The sequence below is a fragment of the Crotalus tigris genome, unplaced genomic scaffold (genome assembly GCF_016545835.1).
Source record: "Crotalus tigris isolate CLP2741 ecotype Arizona unplaced genomic scaffold, ASM1654583v1 scf7180000021561.349155, whole genome shotgun sequence".
NCBI lineage: Eukaryota > Metazoa > Chordata > Lepidosauria > Squamata > Viperidae > Crotalus > Crotalus tigris.
In genome coordinates this window covers 111122-130126 of record NW_024098566.1, presented here as the reverse complement: position 1 = coordinate 130126, position 19005 = coordinate 111122, and the positions used below count along the sequence as shown (strand labels likewise).

The 19005-nt window shown below is 42.4% G+C and overlaps 1 protein-coding gene across 3 annotated transcripts in view; it reads left to right on the top strand.

Moving 5' to 3' along the window:
* The window catches only part of ANO2 (anoctamin 2), a 100860-nt gene that overhangs the window by 62630 nt on the left and 19225 nt on the right, over positions 1-19005 (top strand). For all 3 annotated transcript variants that reach the window (XM_039318794.1, XM_039318795.1, XM_039318796.1), the window contains 3 exons: positions 10826-10900; positions 14640-14841; positions 18278-18389. In XM_039318794.1, coding sequence (XP_039174728.1) covers positions 10826-10900; positions 14640-14841; positions 18278-18389 — 389 coding nt within the window. The remainder of the gene's footprint in view (positions 1-10825; positions 10901-14639; positions 14842-18277; positions 18390-19005) is intronic.

Genomic DNA, 19005 nt, shown 5'->3' with positions numbered 1-19005 from the left:
AGAAGACCTCCAAGGTCCCTTCCAGCTCTATTCTGTTCTAACTTTTAATGAGGTCATGTTTTCTGTCTTCTTGGGATTGTCTGCAGTTGCGTGACGGAGGATGTGAGCTAGTTTGATCAGTGAGCGAGAGCGTCATCGGTTCTGTTATTCTGAGTTCACCGCTCTGATGTTTTATATTTTAGTACAGGTTTTTTTATATATTGTTTCTGTGAATTTTGTACACTAAGCTGCATTTCGCTATGCCAGGCAAAATAAATAAATAAATCATCTGAGTTTGATTTAGCCAGAAATCAGAACCTCAATCTAAGGACTTTTCAAAAAGAAAGCAAAGCTGTAATTAGTTATTTTATTTTGCAAAATCTCATCTTTGTCCCTACCGTGAGACCTCAAACAGGGATACATGCTGTTCCTCTTGGGCCATCTGTAAACATGTTGCGTGCATCTAAACCTAGCACACGCTGCCAAGGGTGTGGAGGGATTATCATTACTGTGTTTTTTTACATTCAGAAAATGGGAGTTTGGGCACTTGGGATTATAATCAGGAATAACTGCCAAGGAGGAAAATATGAAGCCAGTTGGATCTGATGGTCAAAAAGAGGAATGAAGAGATAGGAAAAGAATAGGCATCTTCCATGACAAATAATAATAATAATAATAATAATAATAATAATAATAATAATAATAATAATAATATGATGGTAATAATATGATGGTGATGATGATGATGAAGAAGAAGAAGAAGTTGGAAGGGACCTTGGAGGTCTTCTAGTCCAACCCCCTGCTCAAGCAGGAAATCCTATGCCATTTCAGATAAATGGCTGTCCAGTCTCTTCTTAAAAACTTCCAGTATAGGAGCATTCACAACTTCTGGAGGCAGGTTGTTCCACTGATTAATTGTTCTCACTGTCAGGAAGTTTCTCCTTAGTTCCAGGTTGCTTCTCTCTTTGGTTAGTTTCCTTCCATTGCTTCTTGTCCTGCCTTCTGGGGCTTTGGAGAATAGCTTGACTCCCTCTTCTTTGGGGCAGCCCCTGAGATACTGGAACACTGCTAGGGCTAGTCCTGTCTAATGGAAAGAACACTCATCAAATCTTACTGGAAATATATATATATAATCTGACAGTGAGGACAATTAACCAGTGGAACAGCTTGCCTCCAGAAATCATGGGCACTCCATCACTGGAGGTTTTTAAGAAGAGACTAGACAGTCACTTGTCTGAGACAGCATAGGTTCTCCTGCTTGAGCAGGGGGCTGGACTAGAAGACCTCTAAGGTCCCTTCCAGCTCTATTCTATTCTATTCTATTCTATTCTATTCTATTCTATTCCATTCCATTCCATTCTATTCTATTCTATTCTATTGTATTCTATTCTATTCTATTCCATTCCATTCTATTCCAGTCTAGAGAAAGGGCTGTGATTGCGAGAGAACATTTGTTTCTAGTTTCTCTGGGATGTGTTGCTTTCTTCTTTCGATGGCATTTCTTTAACAACATTCCTAATGGTTCAGAACAATTCCAGCCTGTCTTTTGTTGACTGGAAACTCTTGATTATGAATTTTACAAAACTCAATTTATTCATTTGTTAAGGCCTGGTCCTTGACATACTCTATCCCGTGCCAAGGCGTGCTGTAATTTTTAATTGCTTTACTGGAAAATCCGTTGTTGAGAGAGGTTTTTCTCCCTTGTCTAAACCCAAGGAACAAGGAGAAAGAAATTCTCCAAATACAACACGGGGTGGCAGTGCAACAAGGAAGCAACAAATTGGACCCGCAGCAAGATGCACCTTGGAGACTTACAGCGACAACTAGTTTGAGAAAGTGTTTTGGGGTGCCAAAAACCCAAAGGAAGGGTGGGGTGCAAGCCGGAAAGTAATTCTGTTCTAGAAAGGTTTGAACATGTTCGTCCCATTAATTCAGTTCCATTTCTGCATCTGTTTATGATTTTTTTTCTTCTTAGAAACCCATAGGAAACTTTGCATCCCTTTTTTTTCCATTTTTATACTCAACTTTCCTTTGCACTCTCACAGTCGTAGGCAATTTTTTCTAATGAATGTGTTTCCCCCCCCTTACGGGGAAACTGCATCACAAAAAAAAAAAATGGGAAAGGAAGCGTAAAATTAGGTCAACCTCATATTAAAATGCAAGCCAAATGAATTTCTGCTTGATCTCTTTGGGTGAGACAAGAGAGAGGAAAAGAGGCAAGCTTCCTTTCGCGGGTGAAGAAGCTGAGGACCTCAGCAGAATCATCATATCTGTACTAATGGGCTTAATATTTTAAATATTGAGCAAACCAGCTGTTGCTACTGTTATTAATAGCTGCGAAAAGGGAAATAAGGACTCAAAATCCAGCTTTACGGAACCCAGTTCTGGAAACACAGTGAAAACCAGGTCAGCTGCAACTTCACTAACCAAAGATGCTAAATTTTAAAGCATCCTGTATAATAGAAAGAAACAATGGTTGGAAACTGACCAAAGAGAGAAGCAACCAGGAAATAAGGGGAAACTTCCTGGCAGTGAGGATAATTAACTAGTGGAACAGCTCGCCACCAGAAATCGTGGGCGCTCCATCACTGGAGGTTTTTAAGAAGAGACTGGACGGTCACCTCTCGGAGATAGTGTAGGTTCTCCTGCTTGAGCAGGGGGCTGGACTAGAAGACCTCCAAGGTCCCTTCCAGCTCTATTGTGTTCTGTTGTGTTCTGTTGTGTTCTGTTCTGTTCCGTTCTGTTCCATTCCATTCTATTCTTCATTCTATTATTCTATTCTATTCTATTCTATTCTATTCTATTCTATTCTATTCTATTCTATTCTATTCTATTCTATTCTTCCATTCCATATTCCATCCCATCCCATCCCATCGTATCCTATCCTATTCTATTCTTCCATTCCATTACATTACATTCTATCATTATTATTCTATTCTATTCTATTCTATTCTATTCTATTCTATTCTATTCTATTCTATTCTATTCTATTCTATTCTTCCATTCCATATTCCATCCCATCCCATCCCATCGTATCCTATCCTATTCTATTCTTCCATTCCATTACATTACATTCTATCATTCCATATATTCTATTCTATTCTATTCTATTCTATTCTATTCTATTCTATTCTATTCTATTCTATTCTATTCTATTCTATTCTATTCTATTTTCTATATTCTGTTCTATTTATTCTATATTCTATTCTATTTTATTCTATTCTATTCTATTCCCCTGCCCTGTCCTGCCCTGCCTTGCTCTACTCTACTCTACTCTACTCCACTCTTCTCTGCTCTCCTCTGCTCTACTCCTCAAACTCAGTATAAATACCGCTTGACGTATATCACTTGAAGGCATTTCTCTAGAATACGTACCTTTTCTTGTAAATGTTTCCAGAGCCCACTGGTTATAAAATAGCTTTCTGACTTCTGACCTTCAAAAAATCAGTCCCACAATGATCAATTCTATGATTACTTGCCATTTTTTTAAAAAACAAAGTCTACCCCAACCCCAACCTCAAAGCAATGGCCGCAAACTTCTTGATAGTATTTTCCTAGCCTGCTGCTCATCTTGAGGCAAAATGGAAACATCCTTTAGTAGGGTGACAATGAAATGTTGGCAAAACATACTATTTCAGTGACATTTGCATGACTTTTCATTCGGACATGAAAGCAGAGGGGGAAAAAAAAGAGTATTCATTCCGTGAATCCTGACAAATGAAGGATGTCTTGTGTCCAGCAAGGAGGCTGAGTAAGGAAGAAGACATCACTGGGGTTATGTAGTAAAGGTCACTTTTTTAAAAAAAGAAAAAGCCTGGAGCTGTTTGTGAATCCAAAATGAATTGATTTTTTTTCTCCTCCCTGGTTGTGTTCATTTCAATGCCAGATCTGGCTGGCCTTCTGTGTTGTTTTCACGATGGCGAATCTGACGATTGGGGATTATTTCAGAAGGAGTGTCCTTGCAGCACAGTTCTGTCAGTCTCCATTGATGGGGCGCCCACGATTTCTGGTGGCAAGCTGTTCCACTGGTTGATTGTCCTCACTGTCAGGAAGTTTCTCCTTCATTCCAGGTTGCTTCTCTCCTTGATCGGTTTCCAACCATTGTTTCTCGCCCTTCCCTCCGGTGCTTTGGTGAATAACGTGACCCCCTCTTCCTTGTGGCAGCCCCTCAGATACTGCAACACTGCTATCATGTCTCCCCTATTTCTTCTTTTCTTTAGACTGGCCAAACCCAAGTCCCGCAGCCGTTCTTCACATGTTTTAGTCCAGTGGTTCTCAACCTGTGGGTCGGGACCCCATTTGGGGTCGAACCACCATTTCACGGGGGTCGCCAAACAACGCAGTCCGCCATTTTTTTCCCCCTTTTCCTTAGCTGTGCTACTCCCTTTTATTCTATTGGCTTTTGAAAGCCAATAGAAGAGACTCTCTTGAATAGAATCTAATTCTATTGGTTTTCAAAAGCCAATAGGAACTGTCCAGGCTGTCTCTGCCCTGCTGAGCCCGCCAAAAGTCCCATTCTGCAAACGGTGCTGCACCAGTTGAGTAGTCCTCGACTTACGACCGGTTGAGTAGTCCTCGACTTACGACCGGTTGGGGGTCACGGCATTAAAAAGGTTGAAAACCACTGTTTTAGTCCATCCAGCAACAGATTGCCTCCCATCTCCACAATGCTTTCCATTTCGCATCCCAGGTGCTGTTTGACAGATTCCACCCATGAGCATGTGTATGCATCACCAGCCTGGCCTTAAAAGTCAGCAATCAAACCAGGCACCACATCTTAAAACTTGGGGACTCAGCTCATAAAAGTTCTGAGGCTTTTTTTCCCCCCTTCCCTTTCTGCTGAACAATATCCGATTTATTAAAGGCAATAGGAATAAAGTACCAAAAAAAAAAAAAAAATGGGGAAGAAAGAGCGTGACACAAATCTGAAAAAAAAAAAACCCTTATTTTTTCCCCCGCCTTTTTTTTTCTTGTTTTAAAGATGAGAATCCCAATTAATCCCAGAGGACCTTGGTGCAGGATGAAAGATATACGCATAAGTGATTTGAAAGGAGGGAGACCTTGAATGTATGGAATTCTTGTAAATTCCGACTTGCTTTGTTTTCTTTCCAGGTACTGAACATTTGCCTAATGCCTTTTCCCTTCTGAAAAGCTGTCTGATAGGCCTCCTCAAAACTCTTGTTTAGAATAGAATAACAGAGTTGGAAGGGAGCTCGGAGGTCATCTAGTCCAACCCCCTGCTCAGGCAGGAAACCCTATATCATTTCAGACAAATGGCTGTCCAGTCTCTTCTTAAAACCTTCCAGTGTTGGAACATTCACAGCTTCTGGAGGCAGGTTGCTCCACTGGTTAATTGTTCTGATTGTCAGGAAATTTCTCCTTAGTTCTAGGTTGCTTCTCTCCTTGATCAGTTTCCATCCGTTGCTTCTTGTCTTATTTCTGGTGCTTTGGAGAATAGCTTGACTGCCTCCTCTTTGGGGCAGCCCCTGAGATATTGGGACACTGCTATTGTGTCCCCACTGGTCCTTCTCTTCATTAAACTAGGCTTGCCCAATTCCAGCAACTGTTCTTTGTATGTTTTAGCCTCCCAAGTTCTTAAAATAAAAGATGAAACTCGACGATGGGGAAACACTCGTAGAACCGTGTTTTCTTTTTTCTATTCACATTTGAATGGTATTAAATCTTCCTCTGCCTCAAGCATTAAATGAAGGGCATATTGTACTATTAATGAAAACCTTATTCAAGTGTAGCTGCAAATGTGCTTTTAATGTTGATGACATCACCATCATTGCAAAGTGCTCTCTCTCTCTTTCCCTCTTTCTTTCTTTCTCTCTCTCTCTCTTTCTCTCTCTCTCTCTCTCTCTCTTTTTTTGAAGAGCAGTTTGTGAATAAAATATTGCTGGGTGCTTAAGATCCTCAGCAGAGTTCCCTCCACAGGTTAATGGTCCCTCTTGGCGATGTCTTATGTAACTCCTAATGACATCGGAAATTGAAAAGAGGCATTTAAGATGAATGCTGTTAACCCGGAGCTCCTGCTAGGTAGAAAAAAAAGATTGAATGCTGCAGTTGGAGGAAATTGAAAGCCTGCAACTCAACTCAGAGAGAGAGAGGAAGAGAGAGAGAGAGAGAGAGAGGGAGAGAAAGAAAGGAAGGAAGGGAAGGAAGGAAGGAAGGAAGGAAGGAAGGAAGGAAGGAAGGAAGGAAAAGAAAGAAGGAAGGAAGGAAGGAAGGAAGGAAGGAAGGAAGGAAGGAAGGAAGGAAAGAAAGAAAGAAAGAAAGAGAGAGAGAGAGAGAGAGAGAGAAAGAGAGAGAGAGAGAGAAAGAAAGAAAGAAAGAAAGAAAGAGAGAGAGAGAGAGAGAAAGAAAGAAAGAAAGAAAGAAAGAAAGAAAGAAAGAAAGAAAGAAAGAAAGAAAGAAAGAAAGAAAGAAAGAAAGAGAAATGGTATTGCTTCAACATGTGATACAAAGTGGCCTCTTAGGACTTTTACAGCCACTTGTGTGCTGTGCTGGGTGAATTCACTTCTGATGAGCTCTTTCGAAATACCGTTTCAGCTGAGAACATGTAGGCATCTTCCACAACAAATAATGATGATGATGATGATGATGATGATGATGATGAGAGGGACCTTGGAGATCATCTAGTCCAACCCCCTGCTCAGGCAGGAAACCTTACACCGTTTCAGACAAATGGCTGTCCAGTCTCTTCTTAAAAACCTCCAGTGTTGGAGCATTCACCGCTTCTGGAGGCAGGTTGCTCCACTGGTTAATTGTTCTCACTGTCAGGAAATTCCTCCTTAGTTCCAGATTGCTTCTCTCCTTGATTAGTTTCCACCAGTTGCTTCTTGTCCTGCCTTCAGGTGCTTTGGAGAATAGCTTGACTCCCTCTTCTTTGGGGCAGCCCCTGAGGTACTGGAAGGCTGCTATCATGTCCCCCCTTGTAGAGGTGGCCATCAGACAGAACCCTTGAGGCCACTTGAAGGTTTATCTGTATCCTCAGGGTCACCTGACTGGTGCAAATGGGCGTGGAGCCTTCTTTCAACTGTTATCTGTCGACACAGATGAGCCTCCAGGTGGCCTCAATGACTCTCTAAAAGAAGGCAAATGACCAGCTGTCTAGGTCAAAATTGAACAGCCCTCTCTCAACAGAGGGGGAAGGATACAACGTCATCTATCTCCAGTCTGCAACACCGTCCTTTCAGCAGTTCCAAGAAGGCTCCACGCCCATTTGCACCACTCAGGTGACCTTCAGGACACAGGAAAACCTCCAAGTGGCCTCAACGACTCTCTAAAAGGAGGCAACTGACCAGTTTTTCTGCAAGGAGTATAAATCCTTCCATTCCCCACCATCCAGTCAGAGCTGAAGAAGCTTCTTGGATGAGAAGGGAAATGTCTTCAAAGCAAAACAAGACAGTCCAGTTGCCTCTTGGAAAAGGCACCTTTGGGATGACACCTCTTGGAGTTCTTGAAAGTTCTCCCTGAGTTCTTGAGCTCTGTAGCTGGAGTGCTGGTACTAACCCAGGCTATGATCTGCTTTCTTTTTTTGTTTCCTTTTTTTTTTTTTTTTGCATTCCTCTAGTAACATCTCATTAGCAAAAACAAAAAACAAAAAACCAAACACCTGGAAGGAGATGAGGTCCCTGGTATAGCAGGAGAGCAAGTCCTTTCCCAGGCCGGGGGCTACACATCAACTCTGATGGGAATTCCTGCTGGCAGAAAGAAGTCAAAAACAGAATGTGCCAGCTCCAAGAAACTGTTAGTTTCCCAGAATGAAACGGCAGAGGCCAATTCCCACGAAACAGTAACTTTTCACCTTTTTCCTGGGAATTGCTGTGATGGTCCATGAAACCCTCTGCCAATCAAACGGTATTCATATCGTAGGACAGGAATCCACAGCAAATCTCTGCTCAAAATTAGCAGGGGCTGCAAATGAGCAGATGCCACCGTCCCAATCCTGCAAAAACGTGCAACCGATCCTCTACTGGTAGTTCTCGACTTACGACGGCAATTGAGCCCAACATTTATCTTGTTAAGTGAGCTTTGGCCCATTTTACGGCCTTGTTAGCCGCAGGCATCGTTGTAGCTTGTTAAGTTAGTAACCTGGTTGCTAAGCCGTTGACTTGGCTTGTCCAAAAGTCACAAATGGTGATCACAGGTCCGCAGGTCCCCATAACCGTCACATGTGTGAATCAGTTGCCAAGCATCCGAATTCTGATCACATGACCGCAGGGTCAGGTGCAAAGGTCGTAAGTGTGGAAAATGGACGTAGGTCGCTTTTTTTCAGGGCTGTTGTAAGTTTGAATGGTCACGAAAGAAAATGTTGTAAGGCAAGGGCTGCCTGTATCAGCGCGGTGTGTGGAAGTATGCAGTTTCAGCCATGCTGTCTTGTTGTGGGATGAGGCTGAGCATGTCTGGACTGGTTGCCTCTTGCCACCTCTGTCAGCAAAGAGGAAAGACAACGTGCCTGTCCCACCACCAGGGCTTTCCTGTTTCCGTAAACCGGTCCTGGAATCCAAAGAAGGAATGCAGCACGAGTGTCCAAACAATTATTATTTACAAAACTTGTGGGTTTGAGCATGTCAACGGCAAAGGAGCAGAGCCATATGTTAAGTCCCAGCACAGGAAATTTATCACTCAAGCCCATACTAGGGGGTGACATGACAGCAGCCTTCCAGTATCTCAGGGGCTGCCTCAAAGAAGAGGGAGTCAAGCTATTCTCCAAAGTGCCTGAAGGCAGGACAAGAAGCAACGGATGGAAACTGAACAAGGAGAGAAGCAACCTAGAACTAAGGAGGAATGAAATGAAATGAAATTATATTTTCAAACGGGGGATAATTTTTATAAATGGCTAGAAAAGCGGAATAGAGTAGAAATGAAAGTTGTGTTACTATTAAGGCTAAATAGGTGAACCCAGACAGCACGTTGTTTATTAAGCAGTAAAGATTTGTAACTATAAAAACTTAATAATGTATTATTTAAAAAAAAATTGGGGCCCCGCACTGCTTTGTAGTTGCCTGGATTAATAATTAAAGAATCCAAATCCAGGGAAATTTGTATGAGGGCAAGGCAGCGTAATTTGAACTGCCTCCTCCCCGTGTCTCCGTGGGGAATAGAACATTCTCAGACTGAGTGGAATCCCGAATCCAATTCCGGCCTTCCACCCTCAGTGCCATGCTGAATCTCCCTGTTTCCAAAATTTGGAACAAATAGTTCGTTTTTCTTTACACAAACAAACAACGTGCTGTTTCTCGGGTCTTCCAGAATTTGATCCAGTTCATCTGCGGCGAGCAAAATATTATGAAATAATAAGCGTTCAAGAACAACACATATTTTCCTCATAACCGTAATGAGGAGGATGCGCATTTCAGGAAAATCAATTTAAAAGTTTCCAGATGCCCTATTTGTACAGTTAATTAGACACCGATCAAATTAGATTAGCGCGGAGGTCCCTTCGGCGGGGAGAGACCTCTGGTACTCTTCAAGCAAGCTTTGGGAGGAACATGACTTTGACCTAATGTACATGTCTTGTTCTTGATGCTCAGGAGGGCGACTGTAAAAATGGGGTGTCCTCAACGTCACCTGAGTGGTGCAAATGGGTGTGGAGCCTTCTGGAACTGTGGAAAGGATGTGTTGTATACTGTAGATAGAGGATGTCGTATCCTTCCCCCTCTGTTGAGAGAGGACTGTTTAATTACGACATCCTCTACCTCCAGTGCACAACACAGTCCTTTCCACAGTTCCAAGAGGGCTCCACACCCATTTGCACACCTACTCAGAAGACCCTGAGGACACAGACAAACCTCCAAGAACTCTCTAAATTAAGAACGCAAATGACCAGCTGTCTGCAAGGAGTATAAGTCCTTCCTTTCCCCACCATCCAGTCAGACCTGAAGAAGCTTCTCGCATGAGAAGCGAAACATCTTCAAAGAAAAACAAGAAAGTCCAGTTGCCTCTTGAAAAAAGCACCTTTGGGACACAAATGTCGCAAAATACCTTTTTGCAGGTGCTGCTTTGGGCTGAATTACTGCTATCTTGTTTAAAAATGCTGAATTATTACCGACAGAAGAAAATATTTAGAACTGTGGGGTCTTTGGTGCTTCTGAACTTGGTGGCTTTCTTGCAGACGTTTCATTACCAAACGAGGTAACAACATCAGTGCTAGAAAGAAGTGGGGTTTGCTCTTCATTTTATATACTAGTGCAGTGGTTCTCAACCTGTGGGTCGGGACCCCATTTGGGGTCGAACGACCATTTCACGGGGGTCGCCAAACAAGGCTGTCCGCCATTTTTTCCCCTTTTCTTTGGCCACGCCCCTGGCACCCGGTGATGTATAAGTGGTTGGGGGTCACCACAATATGGGGAACTGTATTATGGGGTCGCGGCATTAGAAAGGTTGAGAACCACTGTACTAGTGGCTTGCCTTGTCAGTTTTGCTGGGAGTGTTGTTGGCGGTTCCTTGATTAATTATTACCCACGTATTATGATTCGTCGCACAGTTAACCAGATGTTCAGACTGGACTGGATTTGGCATTTTTGTCCACCTACTGAGTCTTTCCCAAGGACCTGGGATAGGCAGAGGTGGCTGTTTGATGGTGTCGCAGATATAGCCGCAGGATTTAAGCTGTTCCAAGCAAAGCTGCCTTTTGAAATTGACGGATGGTGAATGTGTCAATGCCAATGGGGTTCAAGTGGTCTCCAGTTTGCGATTGTCTCCAAGGTGCCTATTACTATTGGTCCTTCCTTTGCTTTCTTATCCTTGTATTACTGATGATTACCTAAGTATCTTTTTCGCTTATTTAGCAGAGTATAGTTTTGCAACTTCCATTTTTCAACCTTCTGTCTTGTTCCAGGAGGAAGAGGAAAAACTCACCTGGAGAGACCGCACCCCTGGCTATCTAGTGAACTGTGCTTCCATCTTGTTCATGGTAACTCTCCTTGTCTTGTTTTCCTTGAGGTCTACAGAAAACTTACACTGACATCTTCAAGTTCCCCCTTCAACTGTTCTTTCCCGCATAAATCTTCCACCCGAAGCACCCCGTGTCAGAGTGATAGACTACTTTGGCGTTACTTCCAGGCCCTGTCAGCCAAATCCCAAGTATGACACAATGTTTGGTGCAGAGTTTGACATCTGATCAATAAACTTGCTTGATAGATTGAAGTATTTGGAATGGGCCAGCGATGCCCATATTAAGTTCTTTGTGTCAACTGGTGATAATGGGTGCCTTAGATGAGATGGTTCCTGGCAGCCAATCCTATGGATGTCAGAGGAGGTGGGGGAGGGCAAAAAAAAGAAGGGAGGAGGCATGTCATGCCAACTGTGAGATCATCACACAATGGACATGAATTTTGGCAATGACTTCCCGGTATATAGTGGGCCATTGGGACTTCTACCATATGTTACGTCCTTGAAGATTGCTTGTTTGCATCCTTTTCTGCAAAGTGGACAGCGGTGAAGGATGGCAAACTGGTCCAGTAGTGAGGAATGGAGGATCTTCCCCTCAATTGTGCAATATTGACCTTCCCAAAGCCTTCTTCTTGTCTCCTGCCATGTCTAATGTAGATTTTTGATTGAGTGGTTTGACTGATTGATTCAATGACTGAATTTATGTGACCTTCCGTCTCAGATACAGGACGGGACTCTGGGTGGGTAACAATGATTGAAAACAAGATAGAAGCACGATAACAAATAAATAACATGTACAGGACCCAAGATAAAAGACCAGCCAACACAACAGTTAACAGGACCGGATCACACGCTCAACCATTCGCCTGGAGCTTAAGGCTCAGTAACAAAACGAGGTCTTCAAGGCCTTATGAAGGACCAGCTGGGCTGGGACAATTCCAGTCTTTGGAGCAATGATGTTCCACAGGGCAGGCACTTCAACGAGAAGGCCTTTTTCCTGGGTCCACCAGAGGACACTCCCTGATTGATGGGATCCAGAGCACACCTCTCCTATTGGTTCTGACAGGATGGGGAGATTCAACCATTATTGAGAAGCCTACAAATAACTCCGCCCACAACTGAGAATGGGGCGGGGCATTCCACTCTCACGGCCTCGTGCTCTGCACAATATTTCCTACCAGTAGCTGTTTTTCCTCACATCCCGTCTGCAAACATGGAGCCCTTTTTATTTCCTCTATGTCTCCCCCAGGAATGGGGGTCTTTGCTGGGTTCCAAGCAGCCCCAACTATTTCTAGAAGTCCTTATAAAAATTTAATTAATATGATCAAAAGACAATGGAGCAAAGGCTAGCCACACAACAGCTCAGCTTTACTCATGGTCTAACACAGGGGTAGGCAACCTTGGCCCTTTTATGATTCGTGGACTTCAACTCCCAGAATTCCTCAGCCAGCATGGCTCAGCTTGGAAACCTCTCCCTCTCCCCTCAGCGTGGCTGGCTCAGGAATTCTGGGAGTTGAAGTCCACAAGTCACGAGGGGGCCATAGTTCCCCCATGCTGTCTCAGGAATTCTGGGAGTTGAAGTCCACGAGTCATAAAAGAACCAAGGTTCCCCATCCCTGCCCTATATCAGAGGTCCTCAACCTTGGCTCTTTTATGACTGGTGGACTTCAACTCCCAGAATTCCTGAGACAGCATGGCTCAGCTTGGAAACCTCCCTTTCCCCTCAGCATGGCTGGCTCAGGAATTCTGGGAGTTGAAGTCCACCAGTCATAAAAGGTCCTTTTTCCTCTGGCAAGCTTGCATGCACACACACACACACACACCCTCTTTAAAAGTATCTTTTTGTTCCCCTTCACCTTGCAATGACTAAGAAAAGAAATAGTGGACCCTGAAAGTCACATAGGTTATAGTTTTAAGCAGGGCTCCAGATTTATTTATCTTGGGTCACCTCATCAACTGCGCCGTATAAACAGAAGGGGATTTGCTGAAATTATGAGAGCATTTACTTTTTGACCAATAGAGCAGCAAGGTCCATAAATTATATCCTCACACAAAATGTCCTGGGGGTGAACATAAACAGCTCCTTTCTGCTTCGCTCAAATATTATGGCAAGACTAAGAGGATAGGCTTCTGTCTGATTGATTATATTACCGTTAACCCAAAGAAAACAATCTGATCTTTTCACTTTCAGTGTTTGAATAAATACCTTTAAATCACCTGGACAGCCACCAGTAGCCTCAAAGATTGTGCACACTAAAACCCACAGCATTTTGAGCAAACAATAACCAGCCAGGAGGATTCTCCCAGGGATGGAAGGCAGCAACAGAAAGCAAGATTATCTAGGCTAGTGGGTAGAATCTGAATTTCTCTTTGGGGGAGGAAAAAAAAATCACAATTTTGTTGTGGTTATTGTTGCTGCTCATTCATGAGATGCTCTGTCCATCTCAAAAAGCTGTGCCAAAGTTAGATTGTGCCGTTGTCTTCTCTACGGAGGCATTGAGCACAGGCCAGTGGTGGCGAACCTATGGCACGGGTGCCAGAGGCGGCACTCAGAGCCCTCTCTGTGGGCACGCGCACCGTTGCCCCAGTCCTAGGCCTTCAGCTGGGTTTTATAAAAAATCTTTTCGCTTTAGGCCGCCGCTGCTGTGTGCAAAAGAAAAAAAAAAGTTCAATCAATCAGTCAATTTCAACTTCTCGCGGGAAAAAAGGGATCTTGCAAAATTGGAATTGATTGATTGAATTGATTGACTGAACTTTTTAGTCCCACCCAGTCTGCCATTACCACTGCGGCCACGCCCACCCAATGGGCCACAGCCAACCAATGGGCCACACCCACCTGGCACCCAACGATGCATTAGTGGGTTTTGGGTTGCAGTTTGGGCACTCGGTCTCTAAAAGGTTCACAATCACTGTCTTAGGTTGCTGGGTCTTCTGCTTTGAACTGCCTCTTCCCTCTGTCTACGCATGGTGTAATCTATTTGCCACTTAGTCACAATGATCAAAAAGAAGACCGATTAGTAATCATACTAAATATGATCTGGTAACCCCTTCGGAGGAATTGCTCAGTTGAATCATTTTTTGCCCTGCTAATGAACTTTTAGGAATCTTTGTTTAATAGCTACCCAACTAGCTGTCATGTTTTAACTTTATCCGATGGGCAGATACTTGTTATATTCATAGCTAGAGGAATAAGCCTATTTGTTAGTTGTGGTGACACAAGAGTTAGAACGTGTTATTTGCAGGCTGACTCTATCCACTCAATCCAGGAGTTTGATCCTGACTGGCTCAAGGTTGACTCAGCCTTCCAACTTTCCAAGATAATCATCATCATCATCATCATCATCATCATCATCATCATGATATCAATAAAATGAGGACCCAGATTGTTGGGGGGCAATAGGCTGACTCTATCAGTGCATGGATGTCACTTCCGGAAGTCTGTTCTAGGCTTCGGAGGCCTGGAGGAAGCCTCCCAGGCCTAGAACAGCCCCCGGAAGTGTGTGGATGCCACTTCCGGAAGTCCATTCTAGACCTCAGAGGCCCAGGTCTGCATCCAATAAGAGAACCGGTTGTTCAGGTATTTGAATCCCACCACTGAGCATCGCTGAAGAATCTAAGGAGCTGCTGAACTGATCACTGAATCTTCCAGGAATGACATTTTCCCTCTTTCTTTAACCCCATCATTATTCAACCACAATCACCAAGTTACCTAAGAATATCTATGCGTATATCATTCTATTAATATCTCCTTTTCTTTCCAGATTTCATTGACTTTTTCCATAGTCTTTGGCGTAATTGCCTACCGGATAACCTTAGCAGCTGCACTCTCCATGAGCACCAACGGGTCATCCAAGTCCAACGTGCGAGTCACAGTGACAGCGACCGCCGTCATCATAAACCTCGTGGTGATTCTAATCCTGGATGAGATTTATGGAGTCGTTGCCAAAAAGTTGACCGAAATGGGTACTTTTGTTTTTTGTTTTCCTGGAGATAAGCAACTTATCCTAAGTAGATGTTTTCCATCCAGGACTTTCTTATTCACCCATGATCTTATTTGTGCAGCCGTTTGCATGTACCAAATTCTTGAGGTTCCTCAGATTTTGTTGACTTAATTGGTGAGCTGCTGCCTGGCCACAAAAGCAACTGAACGCTTTGTGGTTTGAACATCAGTGATGGTGGATTGCCAGCTTCCCCTTTCCACTTGACCACTAGAGATGGTGTTTTTTTGAGAGGGAGGTGTTGATAGCATCTTCTCCATTTCTGCACTTATTCATAGCTGGGGTTTATCTTAGAAACAACCACAGGATTCCCCTTTGGTCTAGCACAGGGGTAGGCAACCTTGGCTCTTGTATGACTCATGGACTTCAAGTCCCAGAATTCCTCAGCCAGTATGGCTCAGCTTGGAAACCTCTCCCTTTTCCCTCAGCGTGGCTGGCTCAGGAATTCTGGGAGTTGAAGTCCACAAGTCATAAAAGAACCAAGGTTCCCCACCCCTGTCCTATATCAGGGGTCCTCAACCTTGGCAACTTTAAGACTCGTGGACTTCAACTCCCAGAATTCCTCAGCCAGCATGGCTCAGCTTGGAAACCTCTCCCTTTTCCCTCAGCGTGGCTGGCTCAGGAATTCTGGGAGTTGAAGTCCACAAGTCATACAAGAGCCAAGGTTGCCTACCCCTGGTCTAGCGGGTTCTCTTTGGTGTACAGAAAAGGCATTGTGGAGGCAGAAAGTGTGCCAGGCCTTCACTATGCAATAGACACAGGAAGAGTGATGGTGCTCCTTTTCATGGAAACAGAGATAATCAAAAGTATTCAGGATGGCCTCCATTGAACTCTTCTTCCCCAATTGTGGTGCTAACGTTGAGTGGTCCTCAATCCTGACACATACCAGTTGTTATCAGGGGGAAAGATCAGGTCCACATGTGAAGGTCCAGTTAAATTGATTTATTCCTACTCGTGCAACTAACGTTAGCACCTGCTTAGAGTTTGATAAAGGTCCCTGGAATTCAAGGGAAGTTGGACACGGTCCAGTTGCCGCTACGTAGGGATTCTAGGCCGATTCCTCTTTTCACTCCGCCCCCAGGTCCTGCCACACTTTCTCCTACAGTGGCAAAAGCAGAATAGCCCTCTTTTGTCCCTTCACATCCCAGCCTTTGCTTCTGCCTTTCTACCTTCCATTTTTGCCAGTTAACTATCTCTCTCTCTTGTGCCTCCTTCTACTTCTCTTTGTTTTGTTCCTTCCTGACTTCATCCCCTTCTCCTTGCTCGCTTGAGATCTATTTTGAGTTTGTTCAGGTGCTTTTTTTCTGAGGTGTGGGAAAAGTTGCTGCCTGGTGACTTTAGGTGCATCATGGTCGTGTGGGATATCCCTTGTTCAGCAGGTGGACACAAAAGCTTCTCATCAGCCAGGATCCTACGAGCAAGCTTTGAGGAACAGCGCCTTTAGTGAAGCTATTTGTGACTGTGAGAGAGAGAACAGCAAAATCAGCAAATACAATTCAGCAAATTAACTGAGGACCTTCGTCTGACACCAAAGATGAATTAGTTATACCTAACTAGAGAGAAAAAAAATTAATTCTTTTTGATTAAGATACTTATACAATTTTGTAAATTTTACTCCATGGGGTCCGTAAAGGGGAAGTTTTAAACAGAGTAATTTATACTCCGTAGTTTAATTTTTTTTTTTTTAAGAAATCAGTCTTTTTAAAAAATATATATTACTTCGACTGAAGGGGTGGTGCAGTTCTTGCCTACCCTGTTTTAGACACCCACGGCATGAAAATTCTTAGAAAAGTAACATTGAGAGTGGGGTTTAACGTTATTATTAAATAATTGTGGCTAGCGCTTAAATGAAAGGCTGTTGCAGCGCTCTGTTAAATTGTTTCTTTAAAAACCTATCATCTGTGTATATATTTGGAACGCTTTTGGGAGAAAATTATGAAAACAATTCCCAATCACGCTTTAATAAGCATGAAAATACAATTGTTGGTGTCTTCTTTTCTTTTAAAAAGAAGTAGATTGCAACAGTGTGCTTCGGCTGATGTAGATCACCATATAGGACTAGGTCCTGGTAATTAGTTTAGACAGAACAGGAGAGAAGGAATCGCTTCATCTTCTCCCAATCTTCTCTGGTCCAACCCATAAAAAAGAGGAGGAAGACTGCTCTAAGCTGCTTCACCCCAAGAGGTCCTTATAAGTCTTCTCCAATGCGCCAGGCAGTCCTCCTGCCATATAGTCTCATTATTTTCTTCTCATTCTTCCATTAATAGATAAAAGGAATTCTCATTCTGGAAACCTGGGTCATAGCAATGTAGAATCATGAAATCATAAAAACATAGAATCATAGATTTACAGGATCATAGGATCATGGAATCATAGAAACATAGAATCATCATAGAATCATCATAGAATCATCATAGAATCATGGAGTCATAGAAATATAGAATCATAGAATCATAAAATCATAGAATCTTAGAATCATAGAATGATAGAAACACAGGATCTCAGAATTATAGAATCATCATAGAATCATGGAATCATAGAAATAGAATCATAGAATTATAGAATCATCATAGAATCATCATAGAACCATCATAGAATCATCATAGAATCATGGAATCATAGAAATATAGAATCATAGAATCATCATAGAATCTTAGAATCATAGAATCATTATAGAATCTTAGAATCATAGAAACATAGAAACATAGGATCTCAGAATTATAGAATCATCATAGAATCATAGAAACAGAATCATAGAATCATCATAGAATCATGGAATCATAGAAATATAGAATCATAGAAACTTAGAATCATAGAATCATTATAGAATCATAGAATCATAGAAACATAGGATCTCAGAATTATAGAATCATCATAGAATCATAAAAACACAGAATCATAGAACCATCATAGAATCATCATAGAATCATCATGGAATCATAGAAATATAGAATCATAGAATCTTAGAATCATAGAAACATAGGATCTCAGAATTATAGAATCATCATAGAATCATAAAAACACAGAATCATAGAACCATCATAGAATCATCATGGAATCATCATGGAATCGTAGAAATATAGAATCATAGAATCTTAGAATCATAGAAACATAGGATCTCAGAATTATAGAATCATCATAGAACCATAAAAACACAGAATCATAGAACCATCATGGAATCATCATAGAATCATGGAATCGTAGAAATATAGAATCATGGAATTATGGAATCATAGAAACATAGGATCTCAGAATCATAGAATCATCATAGAATCATAGAATCATAGAAAACAGACTATATATTTTCCCAGAAACCGCACAACTACAATTGCTTTTGTTTGTATCACTTACCTGAGTCGTACTTAACAAGTTTTCTTTCCTTCATGTTTTCTTCACGGCAGAGGTACCCAAAACAGAAAAAACGTTTGAGGAGAGGTTGATTCTGAAAGCTTTCCTGCTGAAATTTGTAAATTCTTACGCACCCATTTTTTACGTGGCTTTTTTTAAGGGAAGGTAAGTTGGATCAGATTTCTTAGCGTTGAGTTTTAATACACGGCCCCAGTTTGGCTTGTTATTGTTGTGATAGCTTTACTCTGCGGTGCCCATGGGGTTTTACCTTTTTAAACTCCTTTTGTAATACATGTAATCCTCAACTCACGATCACAAATGGGCCCAAAATGCTAAGCAAGAGAATTGTTAAGTGAGTTTTGCCCGGGTTTAAGGCCTTTTTTTTCCTCCAGTTGTTAAACAAATCAGTGCACTTGTTAACTGATTCATTTGGTCGTTAAGCAAATCTGGCTTCCCCTATTGACGTTGCTTGTCAGAAGCTGGCTGGGAAAATTACAAATGAGTATCACCTGACAGGCAACTGTCATATACAGTCCATGTGTTGAAGGAAAAATCTTCATCAGGGTCCAGTCCAAGCCGGGAATAAAAAACATGGAGACTGCTTTAAAAAGAAGGTTGTAGTTTATTGAAGAGGTGAGCCAGACAGAAAGATGGCTTTGGGGAAAAAAAACTGTAGTAGGGAGTGGTGGGTTTTTATACCTTCTTGGGCTTTTGTTTGGAGTTGTTCCTGTGGCGTGAACTTTGACCTGAGTCTGAAATTTAGTTCGCCCCATCCTGATCT